This window comes from Gopherus flavomarginatus, chromosome 3 (assembly GCF_025201925.1).
Source record: "Gopherus flavomarginatus isolate rGopFla2 chromosome 3, rGopFla2.mat.asm, whole genome shotgun sequence".
NCBI lineage: Eukaryota > Metazoa > Chordata > Testudines > Testudinidae > Gopherus > Gopherus flavomarginatus.
In genome coordinates this window covers 108,386,989-108,410,125 of record NC_066619.1, presented here as the reverse complement: position 1 = coordinate 108,410,125, position 23,137 = coordinate 108,386,989, and the positions used below count along the sequence as shown (strand labels likewise).

At 39.0% G+C, this 23,137-nt stretch overlaps 1 protein-coding gene across 6 annotated transcripts in view; it reads right to left on the bottom strand.

The window, feature by feature from the left end:
• ZDHHC21 (zinc finger DHHC-type palmitoyltransferase 21) overlaps positions 1 to 23,137 on the bottom strand; it is a 64,274-nt gene that overhangs the window by 27,429 nt on the left and 13,708 nt on the right. For all 6 annotated transcript variants that reach the window (XM_050943206.1, XM_050943205.1, XM_050943208.1 and 3 more), the window contains one exon: positions 7,165 to 7,281. In XM_050943206.1, coding sequence (XP_050799163.1) covers positions 7,165 to 7,281 — 117 coding nt within the window. The remainder of the gene's footprint in view (positions 1 to 7,164; positions 7,282 to 23,137) is intronic.

Genomic DNA, 23,137 nt, shown 5'->3' with positions numbered 1-23,137 from the left:
TTAGAAGTCTTACATAAAAGGTGCAAAGTCACAAGTAAAGGTGGACGTGTAATGAGAAGTGCTGGTAGTGCAAAAACTGGAGTTCAAAATAAGTGCAGTTTAAAAAATACACAGAAAGCAATGCAGCTTTTTTAAAGTACTTCTTAATTTTGTATAGTACTGTATCTGCTTCCTCGCTTCGGGTTCAATAATAGTGAGTTATATAGTCATGTACATGAAGTAAATAAAAAGCTCTGACATTCATACTACATTTTCTCTTTCAATTATATTTATTTACTTCTTGCCGCTCCCCTTGTACCACCTTAAAACTAGGTCTTTTCTGGTATTCACACACAGAAATCTCATTGCTCTTACTTTAAGCTCCGCACTACAAGCGTCAGCTCTGAGTTAATTTTCTTTTTATTTTGTTTGTATGGCTGGTGATAGGAAAATATTGAGACAGCTGGGGTTTAGCAACTCTTCATTTTACCATTGCACAGTTATCCAAGGAAATGCATACTACAGAAAATACTCCCTTTGGGGTCTCCATTGCCCTCAGTGAGTATGTCTTCACAGGGATAAAAAACCAGCAGCTGGCCCGGGTCAGCTGACTCGGACTCGCAGGGCTGGAAAATTGCTGTGTAGATGTTTGGGCTCAGGCTGGAGACCCTCTACTTTTGCAGCCCGAGCCCAAACATCTACACTGATTTTTTCTGCCCAGCAGCCCAAGCCCTGCAATCCTGAGTCAGTTGATTATGGCCATGCCGTGGGCTTTTATCCCCATGTAGAGATACCCAGTGTTCCCTCCAGAATACTATGCCATTTTTACTGTCCAGCTCTCAAACGCCTCTCACCGTCTACCAGGGTGTAAAGTTTAGAAACTAAAAGAATGCACAGCATGGTCTTAAGAAATCTGTTCATACTACAAAATATTAAACTGAAGAGACAGATATTATTAAAGTAGTTTCCAGACCTGAAGCATACAGGCATACCAGCTGTTTCTTTAAATATGGTCTAAAAAGATTCTAGCAATATGAGCAGATGGACTCAGGGCTTGTCTACCAAGAAAAACTGTATCACTTTAACTATACCACTATAGTTAAAAGTAGTACAACCCCCTAGCGTGGGTGCATTTACAGTGTCTAAAAGTGCTTATACCGATGTAGCTTATTCCTGTAAGGGAAGGGGAATAAATCACACCAAAAAAAAAAGAGGATCTTTATACTGATATTTACATGCACACTAGGAGTTGTATTGATTTAACTATTTGGTCAAAAATCCACCCCCTAACCAAAATAGTTCAATCAGCACAAAAACTGTTTGTAGGCCTAAGACTTGAGAGAGAAACAAAAACGAAAATGTACATTTTGACATGGGGCAAGGGGGTGACTGGAAAGATAAGCTAAGTAGATATGCTTGTTGTTTGCTCTAAGAAACTATTAAATATCAGAGTTTTGAGTGTTGAATGAAAAAAACTACTTTGGAAACCAGATAACTAAGAGTACAGCAAGAATGAAAAAAAAAATTACAATGTTTTTCAGAGTGCCAGACCTTAGGCAGACTAAACGGGATAGTTATTTTTGGGAGCCAGTAGAAATTATACAAAAAATATGTAACTTGAAGCTTTAAAGTATGTTTTCTATACTTACATATAATCTAATAACACAGACTAAGGCCATGTCTACATCTAAAATTTTGCAGCGCTGGTTGTTACAGCTGTATTAGTACAGCTGTATAGGGCCAGCGCTGCAGAGTGGCCACACTTACAGCAACCAGCGCTGCAAGTGGTGTTAGATGTGGCCACACTGCAGCGCTGTTGGGCGGCTTCAAGGGGTTTTGGGGAAGGCGAGAGCAAACCGGGGAAGGAGACCAGCTTCGCCGCGGTTTGCTCTCGCGTTCCGCGAACCACCCTGCAAACCGCAGGGAAGGAGACCTGCTTGCTCGGGGGTTCGGCGAACGCGAGAGCAAACCGGGGAAGGAGACCAGCTTCCCCGCGGTTTGCTCTCGCGTTCCGCGAACCACCGTGCAAACCGCAGGGAAGGAGACCTGCTTGTTCGGCGAACGCGAGAGCAAACCGGGGAAGGAGACCAGCTTCGCCGCGGTTTGCTCTCGCGTTCCGCGAACCACCCTGCAAACCGCAGGGAAGGAGACCTGCTTGCTCGGGGGTTCGGCGAACGCGAGAGCAAACCGGGGAAGGAGACCAGCTTCGCCGCGGTTTGCTCTCGCGTTCCGCGAACCACCGTGCAAACCGCAGGGAAGGAGACCTGCTTGCTCGAGGGTTCGGCGAACGCGAGAGCAAACCGGGGAAGGAGACCAGCTTCGCCGCGGTTTGCTCTCGCGTTCCCCGAACAAGCAGGTCTCCTTCCCTGCGGTTTGCACGGTGGTTCGCGGAACGCGAGAGCAAACCGCAGCGAAGCAGGTCTCCTTCCCTGCGGTTTGCACGGTGGTTCGCGGAACGCGAGAGCAAACCGCAGCGAAGCAGGTCTCCTTCCCTGCGGTTTGCACGGTGGTTCGCGGAACGCGAGAGCAAACCGCAGCGAAGCTGGTCTCCTTCCCCGGTTTGCTCTCGCGTTCGCCGAACCCCCGAGCAAGCATGTCTCCTTCCCTGCGGTTTGCAGGGTGGTTCGCGGAACGCGAGAGCAAACCGCGGCGAAGCTGGTCTCCTTCCCCGGTTTGCTCTCGCGTTCGCCGAACCACCCAGCAAACCTCAGGGAAGGAGACCTGCTTGCTCGGGGTTCGGGGAACGCGAGAGCAAGCCGGGGAAGGAGACCAGCTTGATTACCAGAGGCTTCCTCAGGTATGCTGGGATACCTGCTTATTCCACGGAGGTCAAGAAAAGCGCTGGTAAGTGACTATACTTGATTACCAGCGCTGGATCACCAGCGCTGGATGCTCTACACCCGAGACAAAACGGGAGTACGGCCAGCGCTGCAAACAGGGAGTTGCAGCGCTGGTGGTGCCCTGCAGATGTGTACACCTCCTAAGTTGCAGCGCTGTAACTCCCTCACCAGCGCTGCAACTTTCTGATGTAGACAAGCCCTAAGTCAGAAGCAATAGTTGTGTAATTTAACACTTGCGTAGCACTTTCCAAGCATTATACAATGATTAGAGCCCTACCATTTCACGGGCACAGAATTTTAAAAATAGTACATTTCATAGTTTCAGCTTTTTAAATCTGAAATTTCATGGTGCTGTAATTGTAAAGGTCCTGACCCAAAAAGGAGCTTGGTGTGTCTGGTGGGGGGGTCACCAGGTTATTGTAGCAAGGGGCTGTGGTACTGCTACCCTTACTCCTGTGCTGCTGCTGGTGATGGTCCTGCCTTCAGAGCTGGGCAGCTGGAGAGTGGTGGCTGCTGGTCAGGAGCCCAGCTCTGAATGCAGAGCCACCACCAGCAGCAGCGCAGAAGAAACGATGGCATGATATGGTGTTGCCACCCTTACTTCTGCACTGCTGCCTGCAGAGCTGGGCCCTCAGTCAGCAGTCACCACAGTGTGGCCATCAAGCTCTGAAGGCAGCAGTGAGAAGTAAGGGTGGCATGGTATGGTACTGCCACCCTTACTTCAGCACTTCTGCTGGCAGGTGCCACTTTCAGAGCTGGATGCCCGGCCAACTGCCGCTGCTCTCTGGCCACCCAGCTCTGAAGGCAGCACAGAAGTAAGGGTAGCAATACCGTGTCCCCCCCTCCCACCACAATAACCTTTTGACCCCATGCAACTCCCTTTTGGGTCAGAACCTGCAATTTGAAGAATGCTGGTCTCCCCCATGAAATCTGTATAGTATAGGGTAAAAGCACACAAAAGACCAGATTTCACGGTCCATGAATTTCATGGCCATGAATTTGGTAGGGCCGTAACAATGATTATCTAATCAAGCCTACACTCCCCTATGAGCTGGGTAAGCAGCTATTATGCCAAAGAAATGGAGACAGAGTTTAGAGAACTGGAGCCTGATTCTCAGAGGTGCCCGCAACTACCAAGAACTTCAGTGGGAACTGCAGGTGCTCACCCCTCTGAATATCAGGATCTGGCTTTCTCAAATTGGGCATCAAAAACAGAGAAAGAAAATCAGTGAACACTTTTGAAATGTGTGCCTAAGTGACTTGTTCAAGACCTGGGATTACAACTCAGAAACTCCTACATACCACTGCATGTTATATTAAAAAAAATAAAAAATAAAAAAATAAATAAAAAGACATTACAGCACATTGGCAATCTAGACAAATTTAAAGAAATTTTGAAAGTACATAAAAAAAACAAGAAAGAAAATACCATGAAATAAGAAGTGGAAGCAATACATGGGAGCTATTAAAATTTTTATATGAGAGTAATAGAAATACAGAATGATATGCCTCATACCTAAGCCAACCAAAAAGCCAGCAGGATCATGGAAATCTCCAGGAAGGGCAAGAAAGCTCAGATAAAATTCCTTTAACTGTAAATATCCCAGGTACTTCAATTATGCATTGAAGAAGGAGCATGGTCAAAGTTGTTCTCAGGCAATCTTAGACTAACACTGTTCTAACTTGCATTAGGAGCAGAAAAATCAGCTCCTGGCTAACTCCAGGATTTTGAGAAGGGATAACGGAGGAGGCAGAAAGCCACCTCTTTCCCCATCCATCTCTCTCCTTCACATACTCAGTAATGACACTCAGGTGCACCTGAAGATCAAATACAATATGTTGTAATGTCTTGTAACTTTCTCTTACGACTAGAACTGGTCATTTTTTAAAATTTTTGTAAAAATCCATCTAATTTTGCAAAACCAATTTTCTTAATTGTGAAACATTTACCGCTTTTTCAACAAGTTCTAGTTAAGATAATATTTAGCTCAATCCACAATGAAGAGCAGTATAATGGAGGTGCCACCACATTCATCTGCCCATGGTATTCATTCAGAGTTTCTCTTCTCAGTGTATTGACAAAAATACGTTTTTAGTTGGTTTTACTCCTGTTAGCCTTGTAGAACTGGCATAGCTGAGAGGGCTATGAATTATATTCCATTTGTGCCTCATTAAACAAGACTGTTTATTAAGTTCCAAATCAGTTACACCTATGCAAACCCATTAAAGAGAATGCAGTTGGACCAAATCATTGTGGGCATAATCTACAAAGACACTGAAGTTGTGGGGGTTTAGTTTGAGGGCCTGATTCTTTATTTCTGCTGGTGATAAACAAGAAGGTAAGAATCCTGCTACACTATAGACCCCATGATAAATTTGCAGGGTTGGCAGTAAAAATTAATTTATAATCTGATCATATTCGATATAAAAATCAGTGAAAGCAACTGAGAACCCCCTGATGCGTTTTCAAAAATCTGTATATTGAATCTTATTTAGATGAAGTTAAAATTAATCATTTCAACATACTTACGTTATCCCTTCTCAACAACCAACATGGACTACTGGTTTTGGTTTCTATAAAGTTATATAATGAAGACTGAGCAGATTGTATTATGCAGAGGTGGTAGTTTGTTTGGATTATGGAGCAGGTCAGAATTATTTAAGTTTGTAACTCAGTTTTCTTTGTAAGCCTGATTTCAGCATCCCTTCTAAAAAAGGGAAAGAAGAGTGAAACTGTAGTTTGCTGAACTCATCTAGTCACTATTTGCACAGGGGATCCAGCACAGAGCATTGGAAAAAGAGCAGGAATGCTGCCTGTTCTGCTGCACCACGCTAGGCCTCTGCTCTAGCCAATCCCACTTACAACCACTCACGTGCATCTCTGTAAATCACAAGAGAGCTCTCCAGGGGCAGATGCTAATATAGCATAAATACCTTAAACTGTGACTTCCCGTACTTTCAGATGTTTGGGTTTCTTTTAAATGTAGCCTCAGCTCTGAATTTCCTGGCTTAATTATTGCCTTTTGCTAACTACAACTCTTATCTGGATTTTTACCCTTAATCGATTAAAATAGCTTTTGAAAAATAAGTTTGTGTTTTACTGATTTTGTATCAAATTTGCTCAGTTTATGAGTATTTATTATCCTACAACAGTGCCTAACAGCATGCTAGGCACTCCACAGTACGGATTAGAACACACCAACTCTTTGCTCAAAAGACCTTATGGTCTGATTTCAGTCAGTGGAATAAAGGAGGCAAACTAAGCAACAATGTGGACTTCGGTGTGAAAGAACAAAATCCGTAAAAAGATTACCTGGCTACTCAGTGAAGTTAAATGCAGTATGGTGAAATAGGGTTTTTTAATTTTTTATATTATACATATATATTTGTTGATATACTGGTTTCCCAAAAGAAATGAGGGATTTGAAAGAGAAGTAAAAATATGTTTTTCTAAGTACAACCTCTGCAAACTTATTCTGGGATCTAAATGTCTGGCTACATTTTTTCCATCTTGCACATCATACCAGTATCAAATTCTGCAAGCCAAATGATGTACTCAAGTACACAGGCACAAATTTACTAACACTTTCTCTTTATCTGAGTACTGGAACACTTCAAAAAGTTATAAATATTCAAGATTAAAAGATTCCCTCTTCAACTATTCATTTCTAATATAAGGAGAACCATTTCAGAGCAACCAAAGCTTGGTTTCTTATTATAAGTAGATATTATGTGCTCATGCTCATTCTAGTTGGAAAGTTTCCTTTCAGAGATTTTTTACTGGTTTTCCAGATCTTTAAATATCAAACTAATCTATCTTGAAATTGTTGCAATTCTGCAAACTTAAAAGCATATATTTTGAAGTTTTCTATTGTTATTAAACATTTAATAAAAGTCTTTTCTACCCAGCATGTATAATTAACTCATGGCCTCACTGCCTCAAAGTGTAACTGAGACCAAAAATACTGTAAAATTTTAAAAAGGGTAACATTTGCATACCTTTTATTGCATTATAAATCCAGAGTTACACTACATAGGAAAAAAATTAATGATATAAATCCTTATCAGTGCAAAAGCCATTCACTAACTGATGCAAATTAGGAAAATATTTCCTCTGTGGGTTGATTATTCCATAACTGTTCCGCTACGGGAAACACAAGGGTTTCTTACACCTTCCCCTCCTACAGAGTATTGCCAGACAAAGATGGAACTACTTATACAGCAGTTCCTCTGTTCATATATTTATTTATTTTATATATGGTCCACACTGCCTGACAGTATGCAAATATATAGTTTAGTTACAATACACTGATAAACTATCTGAAAAATCAAACGTAATACTTACAGTGAAAATACCCATTAGCTGAGTGTAAAAGAGTCCACTTATTCCACCTAACATTATTATGCCCATGAAGGTCGATAGCCTTAGCAAGGCAAGTTCATGTCTAAATACAAAGAGATCCTATGAACAAAGGGAAAAAGAAAAGGCTGTTTAGTTTTCAAAAATTACATGAAGAAAATGATCTCTGAACAAAGCAATAACATTAGATAAGAACTGATTCATGACATTTATGGCTAAAGCAATGCATTTATTTGAGCTAGGTGGTATTTTTTCAATGCATAAATGCTAAAAACTCAAAACCTATAAAATATGTTTTCTTTTTATACATTCAGACATACAAAAAGGTATGACAGATTGCCAAAGAACTCAATCCACTATTTAAGGTTTGGTAGTATAGTAAACCCTGCCAGTTTATTCCTGGCTTTTCCTCAGCAAAACATGCCACATACTATACTGTACATACTTGGCTTTACAAGGAAATATTTCATAAGTAAACAAAGAAACTTTCTCTGCTATAAGACTTCCATATTGTGGCTCTAGCCATAGTCTATTACATTATTTTAATGACACTTTAAAAAAATAATACTTAGAACCTGACTCAAAGATGGCACTGTAATAAAATAAAAATATATAGTTAGGGTTGTCAAGTGATTAAAAAATTAATCATGATTAATTGCACTGTTAAACAATAACAGAATACCATTTATTTCAGGGTGGATAAAATCAATTTTTTTTTAGTTTTTTAAAATTCTGATTTTAATTTAAATCGATTTTGCTGACAAAATGCTTTTTGAGGAAAAAACCTATCTAAAAATAGTTTTAATTAATATATATTGTGGCTCAAAGATATCTCATCATGGAATAGGGATTATAAATTCTAATTCTATAGTAGAAGACAATATATTCATGTAATGTTTAAGAAAAAATTTGTAAATGAGTTTCAATAGTTCACAGATTAGGGACCCAATTTTATGGGGTTCCAGGGGCTTCTATATAGATTATTTAGGTTAATCTTTCTATCTACCCAATGGGACTTGGTATCTTCTAGACTGACCACTATCAGAGATGCTTAGTTTTGCAGTTCTCAAACTGTGGATTTTTGTCTCCAGAGACAACGTTTGTTAACAGCAAGTGTTTTTAAATATATTTTAAATAAAATATAGAGGTGAGAAATAACAGACCTCATCCTTATTGTCCCTCTGCAAATTTGTGCACACAGAGTCAATCCCTTACCTCTCTCTCTAAAAGTGAAAAGTTTCAAAAAGTTCAATGAATAGAAGATTGTTGGTGGTGGAATAGATCTGGGCAAGGAGAAGAAGTCTGGAGATAAATGTGAGAAGGGAGGGACAGTAGAAACAAAAGTGAAACTGTTTGAGCATCATATTCTAGAAGTCTTGAGATCTTTCAGAGTGGGGACTTCACTGATTTGAGATCTACCAAACCCTTCTCTCACTAGAAGGGAAAACCTATAATGGCAGCAGGCTGTAAAAGAGATCCAGTTGGGGAATATTTTAATGAAGTTCCTCTACCTGTGGGTAAGAAAGGCAGGCAAAATGCAAACAGTGTAACAAAGAAATGCAAGGCCTGGTTGCCCGAATAAAACAACATCGTGAGAAGTGTCCCTTCTCAGGAGGAAGCTGCATTGAAGATGATGAAAGGAACAGGTCTGAACATGCAGGACCTTCAAGTTGTTAAACTTTTTTATTTCATACTTCTTTCTTAAGGACTGCCTGTCTTCCTTCTGGACTATTCTTGAATTCTTATGTTTGAGCAAAAAAAAAAAAAAAAAGAGTCATTACTCTATGGTACTATCATTTTAGATGCAGTTGTGATAAAAAATAAACAGCTGAAATAGGCAGACCTTCCTTTTACAACTTCACCTTTAAAGTACTACTGAGTGTCCGTAAATGAGCAGTATAATAATAATAATAATTAAATAACTGCATTGACTTATTTTGCTTAGAAGACTCCATCCTTAACATATAGGATTCTGAAGACTATCCACCTTCAAGATCACCATCATTTTCTATAGTTTCAGAATTATCTGCCAACGATAGCGTTTCAGTCACATCATGTATGTCACATAGCTACATTATATTGCCTGTAGCAAAAAGAAAAAAAAACCTATCATCCAGACACAACCACGATAAATTTGTGATAAAAATCAACAGATTACAAAAAGAAGTAACTGATGAAAAAATTGCCCAGCTTGTTTATGCAATAAACTCTCCATTCCGTATGACTGAGAACCCACACTTCATTAACATGGTTTAGTCATTAAGACTAGGAAACAGTCCACCCAACAGAGCAATTGTTGCAGGCAAATTGCTGGATAAAATGTACGAAAAAGAAATTGAGCAGTGTGCAAAAGATCTATAGGGTGAAATTGTTAACCTGAGTCTTGATGGGTGGAGCAACGTCCTGTTTGCGCTTGTGTGACAACAGAAGAAGGGAATGTCTTCCTTACAGAAACAATTGAGACATCAGAAAATGCACACACAGCAGAATACTTACAAGAAGTAGCAGTAAAATCTATAACAAACTGTGAAAAAAAATTCAAATGTCTAGTACGCAGCTTGGTCACAGACCATGCTGCAAATGTATCCAAGATGAGAAGAAATTATTTAGAAGAGAGTCCCAAGCTAATAACATATGGCTGCAGTGCTCATTTGATGCACCTTCTTGCCACACTTTTCAGTGTTCCAGAAATAAAGGTTAACACTGTTGAAATTGAAAAAAACTTCCGTAACAACCACTTTGTGCGCATGCATCTGACGAAGTGGGTATTCACCCACAAAAACCTATGCTCCAATAAGTCTATTAGTCTATAAGGTGCCATTGGACTTTTTGTCGCTTTAAACTGGCTATGTGCCTGGAACCAAAGTTTACTGAAGTGTTAAACCAGCTTTTGACAGCAGTAGCTGCAGGTACAGAGAGAACATTTTCTTTTAGTTTATTCAACTAGTTCAGTTCAATGACTAAGGCCTCATCTACACTAAAAAGTTAGGCTGACCCAGCTGCATAGCTCAAGAGTGTGAAAAATCCACCCACCAATCCCCAACTGGTATAGTTAAACCTACTAACTCTAGTGTAGACAGTGCTATGTCAATGGAAGAATTCTACCATCAACCTAGCTTCTCCATCACAGGGAGGCAGATTACGCATGCTGATGGGAGAACTCCTCTGTATCAGCATAGGTAGTGTCTACACAGATGCGCTACGGCAGTGAAGCTGTGCCTCTATAACATTCCAAGTGTAGACAAGCACTAATTCATTCAAAGCTGAGAAACTGTCTGGGAGTTCAAAAAGCAGAAAGGCTTGTTTTCCTCTTCCAATCTATGAGTAAAATCAAAAGTATGAGTTCTATTAATTTTATAATCTTGAAGGACAAGGTGACCAGAAACAGTGATAAACTCACTTTTTGCCTTATGTATCTAGCACATTTAAGGCAGTTTTATTTAACTAATGATTTTAAAATGCTGTTTTTGTACATTTTTCACTGAATTCCAGTTTCGAACCAAATGCAACTTGACGCAAATCAATAATAAAAAATTAATCTAGTAAATTAGAAATGTGTCATTCACTATTTTCTAACATAATAAAAAAGTAAATATTAGCAATCTGAATAAAAGTACACCTCTACCTCAATATAATGTGCCCCGATATAACATGAATTTGGATATAACATGGTAAAGCAGCGCTCCGGGAGGGGAGGGCTGCGCACTCCAGTGGATCAAAGCAAGTTCGATATAACGCGATTTCACCTATAACGTGGTAAGATTTTTTGGCTCCTGAGGACAGCGTTATATCAAGGTAGAGCAGTATAAGCTATATAATTGCTTAAATAAATCCATATAGATACAGCGTATCCTCCTGTTTAGAAAAAAAATAGTACCAAATTTAGTATAAAGTTCATCGTTAATTGCAAACTACATGTTTTAATGGTTATACCACCACTGAGAACCAGTCTTCTTTAGGAAAATAACTAAAAAGTACAAATACAAAAACTTAATTATTTAAATCAAGGTTTCCTGACTGCTAATTTAAATCATGATTAAAATTGGTGATTTAAATCAAGCTAAACATAATGTCAAGTTTATTTCCTAATGCTGACACTTAAGACAGACATATTCTTCTAGGGTTTATAACTCAAGAATTCCAGTACTGTTTGTGAGAGGAAGACCTAGAAAGAACTTTTTATTACTTGTGTTACATTAGTACCCAACCGTGGTGACAAGAGCACAAACTAAATGGTGGGACTGAGGCTGAAAGTTACATGCCCCCGAAAAATATTTCTGATCCCACATACACAAAATCATTTCTCATCTCAAATAAGATTAACCAACTAAACAAACTGGGAATTCCCTCCCCCAAGATCACCTCTCTGCTGTAACTCCAACCATTCCTCCATTACTACTGAAAATAAAAGGCAACCTCTTTCACTCTGTTCCTTACCTTCCCATCTCTTTGGTTTAGTGACAAGCCCACCACTTCACATACTGCTTATCGCAAAAAACCCATATGTCCATCACTCTCCCTTTTACACCCCACCGCCCACCCCTACCCCCTTGCCAGGTCAGAGGCTTCTTACTCCCTTTTTTTGTTATTCACAGGCCTCTACCCACTGCCTCCAAATCACGGGCTGGCCAGTTCCTCACTCTCTGCGCCTCAGGGTATGTCTACACAGCAAAGAAAAACGCGCAGCTGGCTCATGCCAGGCAGCTCAGGCTTTTGGGGCTTGGGCTGTAGGGCTGTTTTATTGCTGTGTAGACTTCCAGGCTCAGGTTGGAACCCTGGGACTCTCCCACCCCTCCAGGGTCCCTGTGTGGATGTACCCTTAGGCCTTGTGATCAGTAGGAAAAACGCATGTTCTTGTGATGTGGTTAGCTAACGTGATTAAAATCCTAGTGAAGACAAGGCAGTCTGCAGTTTACATATGTTAGCTCCTTGAATGGCTGAAGTGTTAAAACTACAAAATGCCTGGTTCTTAACTCATGTTAATTACCCTGTGTTATCTAAAATATGGTAAGAACACACTTTTTTCTCTATTGAGGACAAGACCTACGACACTCCTCTGAAAAGGCTAGAACCTTCCCAGTTTTCCTCCCCTTGCTACTCCTTCTATTGAAGAGACAGAAGGATGGTATCTGCCACAAAGTAGAGGGGATTAGCACCACTAGCTTCTTTTTACTAGCCATCACTGTCCTCAAGAGATCCAACCAAGATCCATCGTTCTAGGTACTGTACAACTGATAGAAACTGATTTAGGGCCTTGAATTTGCAAAGGGACCCACCTGGGCAAACCCATATTTCTGCGAAGAATCCCACTTGTGTCACATTCCATAACATGCTCAAGGACAATGCTTCACAACTAGATCATGGAGTTGCATAGCTTGTAAATCATGATCACATCATTAACAGTGGCTCCTCAAAAGCCTGTTACTCCCCATCACCCACACAGACTTCTATGATTCTTGGATTCCTTGTGCAAAAATATGGACAAACTTGGGAAGCAATGGCAAGAAACTTGGGTTGAAAGACTGACAGATCAAATTTCTGCAAGCTTATGCTGAAGCGTATTACATGCCAAGAGATCTTCCTTATCCATCTTAATAATAGTTGCCAAAGACATTCTGAAAAGAACCATTCAGGGTAGTGAACAGCTTCAAACAATGATGCTTGAAATCCACAGCAGAATCCAGCCTCATTCACTGCAAAACAGTTTTCATCCTTCTTTTCCAAGATCATCCACATCTGGAAAGGCTTCTTGAGCCTGGGGAAGGAGGCAAACCAGACACAACACAATTTCAAGGATATGGCCAGTTCCTGTAGTGATCCTGGGCTGAACTGGGGAAAGGAAGTCCCAGATATACTGAGAGAGACCTGCAAATTAGACCCTTGTCTTGCTCCTCTTAAATGGGGAGTCATGAGCAACAGAATCCTTTTTGACCGAGGCTGCCAGGAACAACAATAACAAATCAAACATACTCTAGTCTTTCAATCCCTAAAAAGAAATGTTCCTGAATCTTGCCAACTACCACCTAGTATCAGATAGCTCTTCCCAGAGTAAAAGTACGTGTTAAAACTAGCTACAGGAGTGTTTCCCAAACTCTTTTCCGCGAAACACTGGTGTTCCGCACAATGTGTATAGGTGTTCCGTGAAAGAATCATAATTAGAAAAAAGGGTCTTTAATTTTTTTTTTAATTTTAAATTTGGCATATTTGAAGTGTAGTTTACAACTCTTTTTGATTGACTATAATTTAACCTACAACTCTTTATCTGGGTATTGATAGATCTCGTATTGAATATCATGGCGTAAAGAGAACGTGGCACGCAAGCATGTTGACATCTACCCTTTTGGGCATGTTTCAGTTAGTGATGCCGTACCCTTCCGCTCGAGGCTGCGCGAACTGCAGTGGTATGCACAAACCATTCTCTTTATGCCATGTTGAATATACCATATCACTCAACATGTTCAAGCCTGTGGGTCTTTATCGTGTGTGTGATAAGCACAACTAAACTAGCTTCACTTGAAACAATATAAAATATTTGTGACAAACGAAATTTGATCAAAATCAGTATTTCTAAATATTGTTACTAAACCTAATCACCATGGATTTGTGGCTAAAAGAAGGAACTTTGAAATGAAAAGCAAGTTCTTCCAGTACTCTAACTGTGGCCTAAATAAACGAGCAAAATATTGTGACACTTCAAAGTGAAGATGAATAATCGCAGTCTTTTGTTGCCAAAAAATCTGTTAGTACTAGTGAGTTATCCAAAGTGAAAAAATTTCCACCAACGTACATCAAAAAACAAGAAGAAGCAGGTGTTAAAAGACTGAAACGAAAGTATGATGAAAGTTATTTGTCTTTCAGTTTTACGTGTGTTGGAAATAAAGATGCTCCTGATGTGCAGTGCGCCTTATGCAACAAAATACTGGCAAACAGTTCATTGGCTCCTGCTAAACTTCAGAGGCATCTGGAAACCAAGCATGCTGAATACAAAGACAAAGATATAATTTTTTTCATGAGGAAGCGTGACTCACTTGGAAATTGTAAACTTTCGATGATTAAAATTGCTAAAACAGTCAACAAAAGTGCAACAAACGCATCTTATCGAGTAAGTTATCGTATAGCGCTTGCCAGAGAAGCTCACACTATTGGAAAAATGCTCATCAAGCCTTGTGCGAAAGATATTGTAATATGCATGTTGAGTGAGCAGTCTGGTAAAAAAATTGATGCTGTACAGTTGTCAAATAACATTGTTGCATGCCGTATTAAAGATCTTGCCGATTACATGAAAAAGAGCTAGTTTGCCGACTGAAAATTTGCCATGAGTATTCACTGCAGCTAGATGAGTCCACTGACATTTCAGGACTTGCTGTGCTACTAGTATTTGTTCGATATAGAATTAATAATATTAATGAAGAGGATCTGTTCTTATGTGAATCTCTACAAAGCAACACAACTGGAGAAGAAATATTCAACTGCATCAACAATTTTATCAGAAAGCATGAAATTAGTTGGGGAAAATGTATTGATGTATGTAATGACGGTGCTCGGGCAATGATCAGAAAGATGAAGGGAGCTGTAACACGAATCATAAATGTGGCACCAGAAAGCACTAAGAGCCATTGCGTTCTACACAGACAAGCACTTGCAGTTATACCATCATATCTGAAAACTGTGCTTGATGAAGCAGTACAAATTATCAATGTTGTCAAATCTCGACCACTTCAATCCAGGTTATTTAGAATTTTGTGTGAGGAAACGGGCAGTCAGCACAAAGCACTTCTTTTTACATATGGAAGTGAGGTGGCTATCCAGAGGAAAAGTGCTTGTGAGGCTTTTTGAGCTTCATAGTGAACTACTGGTATTCTTCACTTCAGATAATTCAAGACGATAATTTAATGATTGTCTGACAAATTCCTCATGGCTAATGAGACTTGCGTATTTTGCAAATATTTTTGCAAAATTAAATGAAATTAATCTGTCGCTGCAAGCAAAGAATGTGACCATTTTTACTACAATGGATAACATTTTGTTGTTAAAAAAGAAACAGGAATTCTGGGCATCATCTGTAGAACAGAATAACTTTGACTGCTTCCCTACAGTACATGAATTTCTGACTGAAATAAATTCTACAGTCCATCAAGAAGTTTCCAGCACCTTTTTACAGCACTTACGTGACTTGCCGGCCTCTTTATTAGAATATGTTCCTACAACTACTGATGATAATGCTTGGGTTCAAAATCCGTTTGTAATTACAGCCAAACCAGTCGGCTTTACTGCACATGATTATGAAAGCCTAAGTGACTTGATTTCTGACGCTGATTTGAAATAAAAGTTTAAGGATCTTCTGCTGAATAATTTTTGGAGCAGCCTAATAGTAGAGTACCCTAATGTGGCTAAACGTGCAGTTGGGGTGCTCCTTCCTTTTGCTACAATTTATTTGTGCGAGATGGGATTTTCGTATTATACTGCAACAAAAGCCAAATATAGGAATAGACTTGATGCTGTGCCTGACATGAGGATTCAACTTTCCAGCATTATTCCTAATACTAAGCGAATTTGTGATAGAAAAACACAGAAACACCAATCCAAATACAAATTTGTATTTGTTTATAAAAATAGATTTTCCCAGTAAATATCTAATTTGTTTGGTGTTTGTGTATATATAAAAACAGGTTTTTTTCAGTAGAACACTGTTTTTAATTTTGACTCTTGCACTTGATTTTTGTACTACTTTATATGTGCTTTCCAGTTAGAAATTGTTAGTTCAAGTTATTTTAAATTTGTATTTTTTCTTTGTTTTATAAAATAAATATATATTTGAGCATAAATAACACAATTTTTTACTTGAACACCAAATGACTACAAATTTATATTAGAAGTGTTCCGTAATAGGCTAAAAAGTGTTCTGTGGCCAAAGAAGTTTGGGAAACGCTGGCCTACAGGCAATAACTAGATCCTTCTCATTCAATTCCAAACTGGGATTAGGAACAGAAACAAAACCAGAAACTATGTTTCTGCTTTACCCATGGAAATCACTCATACTCTTGGACCTTTATGTGGCATTAAGTACAATCTACCATAGAACACTTTTATCCCACCTTAAAGTGGCAGCTGGGGTCCAGGAAAACGCACACACAGAATCCTTCCCCAAGGGCTGTATTCAGTTAATGATTGGCAACTATGCTTCTGCTATCAAACACTTGCCTTGAAGAAGCACAGAGCTATAATCTCTCATTTAATCGAATCGATATTTACATGCAGCTGTTTGGAGATTGTAAGATTACAACTGGCAACAATATACACTGAACACCTGTAATTCACAACCTACCATATCTTCATTGTCTCCCAATTATCCCAGCATCTGGGCAAGTTGGCACATGGATGAGGAAAAACTGGATGAAGTTAAACAGTAGCAAGATGGAGATTATGCTGGCAGACACACACACACACAGAAGGCTGGCTACCACAATGTTGTCTACACTAGTCAAATACTGACATCTGTTTATTGTGAAAACATTCTGCAGTTTCAGGGTGTTGTTTTGATTCTATGGTTTAGAATTGGAGTCTCACCTAGCTGCATCTGCAGCAAATGAATTCTAACATCTTTGATTGGCTAGGAGACAGTGTCCCATCCTTGTAGATGATGACTTGGCTTCAATCATACACACATTCATTATCTCCCAACCAGATTATTGCAGTGCAATTGATTCCAACTTCAAAATATCAACTCTGAAAATAACTCAAGAGGTGCAGAATGCCGGAACACGCCACCACAACAACACTGGATATCAAGGCTGTTTACTTCATGAGCTTCCTACAGATCACCACACTAAGATTACAAACAGGATGGCCTCTTAATGTCCAGACAAACTTACAGGTTCAGGGCAGTTTTGGCACTGGAATTAAATGGCAAGCAGCCAAAGGTCACCCATGAAAGGTCAGCATGGGGAGAAGCAGGCCTTTTTTTATTCTGCCTTTCACACAACCCTACCCTCTATTTCTATGAGAATTATTGTTTCCATGGGGTATCTATTTCTCATTACTCCATCTGTATTGTTAACTGTGATAAGGCAAGGTGCTACAGTCACAGCTCTTGGAGATGCAGTGCCTCGCAAGCTGAAAGCAATTGTACGAGAACCTGCTATTGGCAAATCCTTGCAGTTGCACAGTACACTTGTAAGTTGTCCCTATCAGCATGGATCAGATTTCCCTTTATAAAGATAAAAATGAATGAGGAATGGATCAGGTAGATAGTGTTCCTAATCCTACAGAGATCAAGGGATAATGCTTTTTTTGTGCAAACTCTGCATCAGCCTTGGATTTGTAATAAGGCCTGTGCACCGACACAAAGCCTGGTGGTTGCTACATGCAGTGTGTTGACTGCATAGCCATGGATTGGGTCTTTAAAAAATGCCGGTTTGATAGATGTAGGCAAGGCTATGACGCTCATGGCTTTGAGCAATGGAGGGAAAGCTGGTGACAGTTCAAAGTAGCTGTTGCCAAGAGAAGAAGCCTGTAGCAGATATCTTTTCAAAGTTAAAGGTTCAATAAAGTTGCAGCCACTTAGCCAAAAGATTTTTAATTCTTGTCTTGTCTGCAAACTTATTTGGCCACTGCCCTTCACAAGTTTAGGTCCTTATCTTTAAGGCTTTACATGATCTGGGTTGAGGATTCCTAAGAACACAACTTTGTCCTTTAGGGATCATGACTACCCTCAACTACTCCACTCGTACTTTCAGTATCATGTGTGGGAGATAGAGCTTTCAGAAGAGCTGGCCCCTGGCTCTGAGATTTACTCACACAGGTACTTAGAATGAGAACAAGCCTGACAAATTTACAATCAAACTGGAAAATCACTTCTTTGAGCTCACTTTCCTGTTAACACATAATATATATAAAAATTAATATGCCAACAAAAGAAAGTAAAACACATACACATGACTTTTCTCTCTGGGGGAGGGATGAAGAGGAAACCTCACATGACACTGCTAGTCTGCTTGTTTATTTTCAATTCTGGAAGTGTCTCAGATATCATGGTGATGAGCTCAATATAATAACCTGGATAGAAGAAGATAGGATAGAATAGAGAACAAAACCACAGACAGTCAGATAAAGAAACCAGATATCTCTAATTAAAAAAAAAGTTTACCAAAGAGTAATATAATGTGTCACTTAGCATAAAAATGAAAACATAAATGATATACTGGTAAATACACCTGTTTCACTTTTAACCAGACAGCAGCCTTTCAATGTATCCTTTCCCCAAAACACTATTTTCGGTTATAGCACATTTTATCTTCTTTCCTAGGTTATTCAGGATTCCTATACAGCGCTTACAATTATACTGGGGGGAGGGTTCAGAACTCTTACATCCTATAAATTCTTATTATGACCATAAAACAATCACTTTCCTAGAATACTCAGGGCAGAATTTCACATCTCATTTTCCAAAATAGTGTGGCAGAATCTTAGAATAAACAATCAACAGAAGTAGATACATTCGTTATCCTATTAAAGGGATTTTTATTGAAACAGTTATTTGATATCCCATCTGTCTGGAAGCTTAAAGCATGATTTAAAAACTTACTGGCTTCAGTTTTAATGTATTTTTATACTTTGCTCTTACAAACATGAACTACCTCACAATCCTTTCCTTTTCAAATCCCCTGTGAAGTAATATCATGCCCTTTTTATGGATGGGGACAACTGAGGCCTAAGTAAGTCAGATAATAAACACCTTGCTCTTATGCTGGCGGATCCCAAGGCACTTTATAAAAGATGTCAGCATCATTATCCACATTTTACAGATGGAGAAACTGAGGCACAAAGAGGTGCAGTGACTTGCCCAAGTCAGCCAGCAGGCCAGTGGCAGTCAGGAATAGAACCCAAGTCTCCTGAGTCCCAGTCCACTGCTCTATTCACTAAGTCACACTGAGGGTTTGTCTGATGGAGAGTTAGTGCACAGCAAGCTGGGGGTGTAAACTATAGCTCACTAATGTATCACACACTAACTGGCCATATAGACCCTGCTTACCATGCACAAAAAATTCCATAGTACACACATCCTACTCTAATTTCAAAGTGGAGTAGCTAAAAGTGCACTAGGGAACTATCAGTGCATGGTAGCAGGATCCACATGGTCTCTTAGTGTGTGGCATCATAGCATACTGTAGATTTACACTGCAGCTTGTCACATCATAATTCTCCACAAAGTTGCTTAAGATCACACAGGAAGTCAGTAGTAGACCTGGGAATAGACTCCAGGTCTCCAAATGCCCACTACTACTTTCTAACCACAAAACTATGCTCCCTTTCATATATGTGACTCATGAATCTTGTCTTTTGCTTCTAAAAATTTTTTTTGTATATTTTATATAAAAAATGTCTTCCATTTTTCCCCTTTGGAGGTTATACCTTGGAAAGCTGAAATGTCAGGCAAATTCTACTACATCACTACTATACTCTGCTCTAGAACCACTAAACACTGCAGGAGGTGGAGTGGAGGAGAGACAAGGAGAAGTAACAGCAGGAGAGGCCTGGAAAGCGTTTACTAAGAAGGATGGTTTTCATTCCTCTCTTCTTGCTACTTTGGGGGTCGAAATCTTTCCCAGAGATCATGGATTTATTAAATTGGATAATTTAAAGAAAATAGAAAACTAGGAAGATCAGAGCCTTGTATATTTTGCAAATCAGAGCTAGCTGAGGAATTTGATCGCCATCTTATTTGAATTACATGATGCTTCCTGCAAGGGTCTTGCATACAAGTCAACACTGTTTTCATTTCTTTCCTACATTCAGTTCTTCTTCAGTTTCAGCAGTAATAGTACTCCTCCTACTGGACAAACAGAAGCAATAATTGCAATCTATCATTCAGACACCACTCAGGCTACAAAGAGCCAACACGCTATATAATAAACTGACTGTGTACTTAAAGGAGGTGACTTCGGTGGTGTCATACTGCAATTTCATATTTCTATTCCAGTAGGTGACTTCTTGAACTTTTCCAACTACTGCCCAGCTTAATAAACTGACATGAAATCTGTTTTTGGTTTGGTTTCTAAAATCATAAAAATAAAAACGAAAATTATGCATTGGACACAAAATTTAAAAATATAGTGAGGCTGGTATAATATATACAGACAAAGTGCTGAGGTACACACTGAGCATATTTTCATATTATACTAACAAAATACTACATAGCATTGTGTTCTTCCATACTATTAAAACAGCTTTATTTTCATCCCAATCTTATGTTTTTGTACCATGTATACCAAAGAATAAAAATAAAACAAAGTGAAGGCATGCAGCCACAAATTTCACAAGTATTCTTAACAAGCCAGGAGAAAATTCTAAATTCCAGATGGTCAATTTTTTAAAATGTATCCAGTGTTTGCATTTCATGGTAAATATATGCCCTTACAGATTAAGGAAATGAAACCTCCTGATTAAAGTCAGAATTTCCACAAAGAACGGCACTCATGAGAAAGGTAGAATGCACTCACGTCTCTGGATTGCTGTGGCGTTTCAAGGTTAATTTGTGTGGGAAGATTAAAAAAATTTTACAAGTGGTTTGCTTAAATTCCTAATTGTGATCAAGTCCTCTTGATGTTCCTGTTCTTCTGGTGCCCTAAGGAATGGATGTATGATTATGTGGCACACTCTTATGTGACCTGAAATCCTCAGCAGCACTATCAGTAGGGCCCTACCAAATTCACAGCCATGAAAATGCGTCACGGACTGTGAAATCTGGTCTCCCCCCATGAAATCTCGTATTTTGTGTACTTCTAACCAGGCTTTTCCATACATGGGTAGACCAACGTTTCTCAAAATGGGGCTCCCTACCAAAAATAAGGTTGGGGAGAGGTCTAAAAGTTATTGTGTGTGTGTGGGATTGGGGGGGTCTCAGTATTGTCACCCTTACTTCATTGCTGGGTAGCCAGAGAATGGTGGCTGCAGGCTAGGAGTCCAGCTCTGAAGACAGCGCCCCACCTGCAGCAGCGCAGAAGTAAAGCTCACAATACCATACCATGCCACCCTTTCTTCTGCGCTACTGCCTTCAGGGTTGGGTCAGGACCACTACAGTTACAACATTGAATTTTTAGATTTTAATATCTGAAATCATGAAATTTACAAATTTTAAAATCTATTCACCATTAAATTGACCAAAATGGACCATGAATTTGATAGGGCCCTAACAATCAGAAATCAACCAAATGAGTCGCTGATGTAACCTTCCAAGCTGAAATATTGGCTGGATTCCCAAACAAATTATATTTATTTTTCCTTTCTTTAATTTCAGCCACCAATCCTGCAGATGAAAAACAAAAGAGCTAAAGACTATCAGCTCAATGCTAGCCTTCTGAAAGCAAATCTGAAACAATTAGTAACAGGCGACACCTGCAGTCTCTATTAAACAAATGTATAGAAAATGTCAATTTGTTTACTTCTTTGTACCATATGACACAACACAGGGAACCAGGGACTCAATTTTTAAAAAGTACATGCCTGACAAATATCCTGATTTCACATCAGGGCACTTTATTCGGCACACAGGTGAGTAAAAATATGCTTTTTTGAGACTCTGTGATGATTTAAGACTCTAAACGTGGGATCTGGATGTGTTATTTAGGCAATCACATGAAACTAGCCTATGATTATTGTATAGTCTGTCTATATACATCTGCCTTCTAGTCTGCCACATTGACTGTATATAGATGCATAAATATTAAGGATAAACACTTTTCCATTCATGTGCAGAAAAAACAGATAGGAATTTATTAATACATTTAATATACTGAAGTACACATGCATTTGATAATATAATTCTTAGAAAACTAAAATAAAGAGAGATCTGCTCATTTTAAGACAGATAATTCTTAAAATTTATACTGTCATTGTTGTGAGGCCTGAACATGGCAAAATTTACGTAATTTCCCATTACCCTGGCTCACCCCCAAAAACAAGTAGTTTTACTTTAAAAAGAAATCCAAGATCTGAGTACATCAACTAAGTAGAATGCAATTACTTAACGGAAATTAAATAATTAAATTAAAATATTTTGTTGACAGCATTTGTACGTCAACTAAGTAGAATGCAATTACTTAATGGAAATTAAATAATTAAATTAAAATATTTTGTTGACAGCATTTAAAGGGCTCCTATATATATGGAGGATATACTCAAAACAATTAAAATATATTGTCAAATACATGTCAAGAGTAAACTGCACCATTCAAAGATTCATACACTTAAGTGAGTATGCATTTAAGTGGTATAGCAGACTGGTGTACTGATTATGACTGCATTTGCTTTTGTAATATAAAATAAGTGTTATGTTAAAGTACCCTTCAATAATTTATTAACAACACTCTTAAATATAGGGGCAGATCCATAGCTGGTGTAAGTTGTCAGAGCTCTTTCGACTTAAGTGGAACTACAGGAGTTAATTCCAGCTGAGGTCAACACAACACCTGTGTCAGACAACTAAACATTAAACCCATTTTACAGATAACGAAGTATTCTCTAAGCATTCTACATTTTAGGGAATGTGTTTTATTCATTTAGAAAAGCACCTACTATCCAGAAGCAAGGCTATGTAAGTAGAGGAGACAAGTAACTAGCTCCATATAAGCACTGAAACCTTAAGAATTTTAAAGCGTTTGAACTTAAACAAGTGTATTCATGTCTGTGACAGAAAATCCAATTTGATTAATTTAGTTTAAGACTGAAAATCTATTTTGAGAGAACACTCATAATTACATTATAAATAAGGCAAAATATTTTCAAAGTGATCTGCAAAAAACCAACACATTTCAGTAGAAAGTACTGAATGTCCCCAGCAGTAAGAGGGGCATTTCAACGCGTTAATAACTTACACACAGCACATTTTACCCCTTCTTGCATGTCCAAAGAGTACAGCTCCCCAAATTTGCCAGCTGCTATCTGATGCTTCACCTCTGCA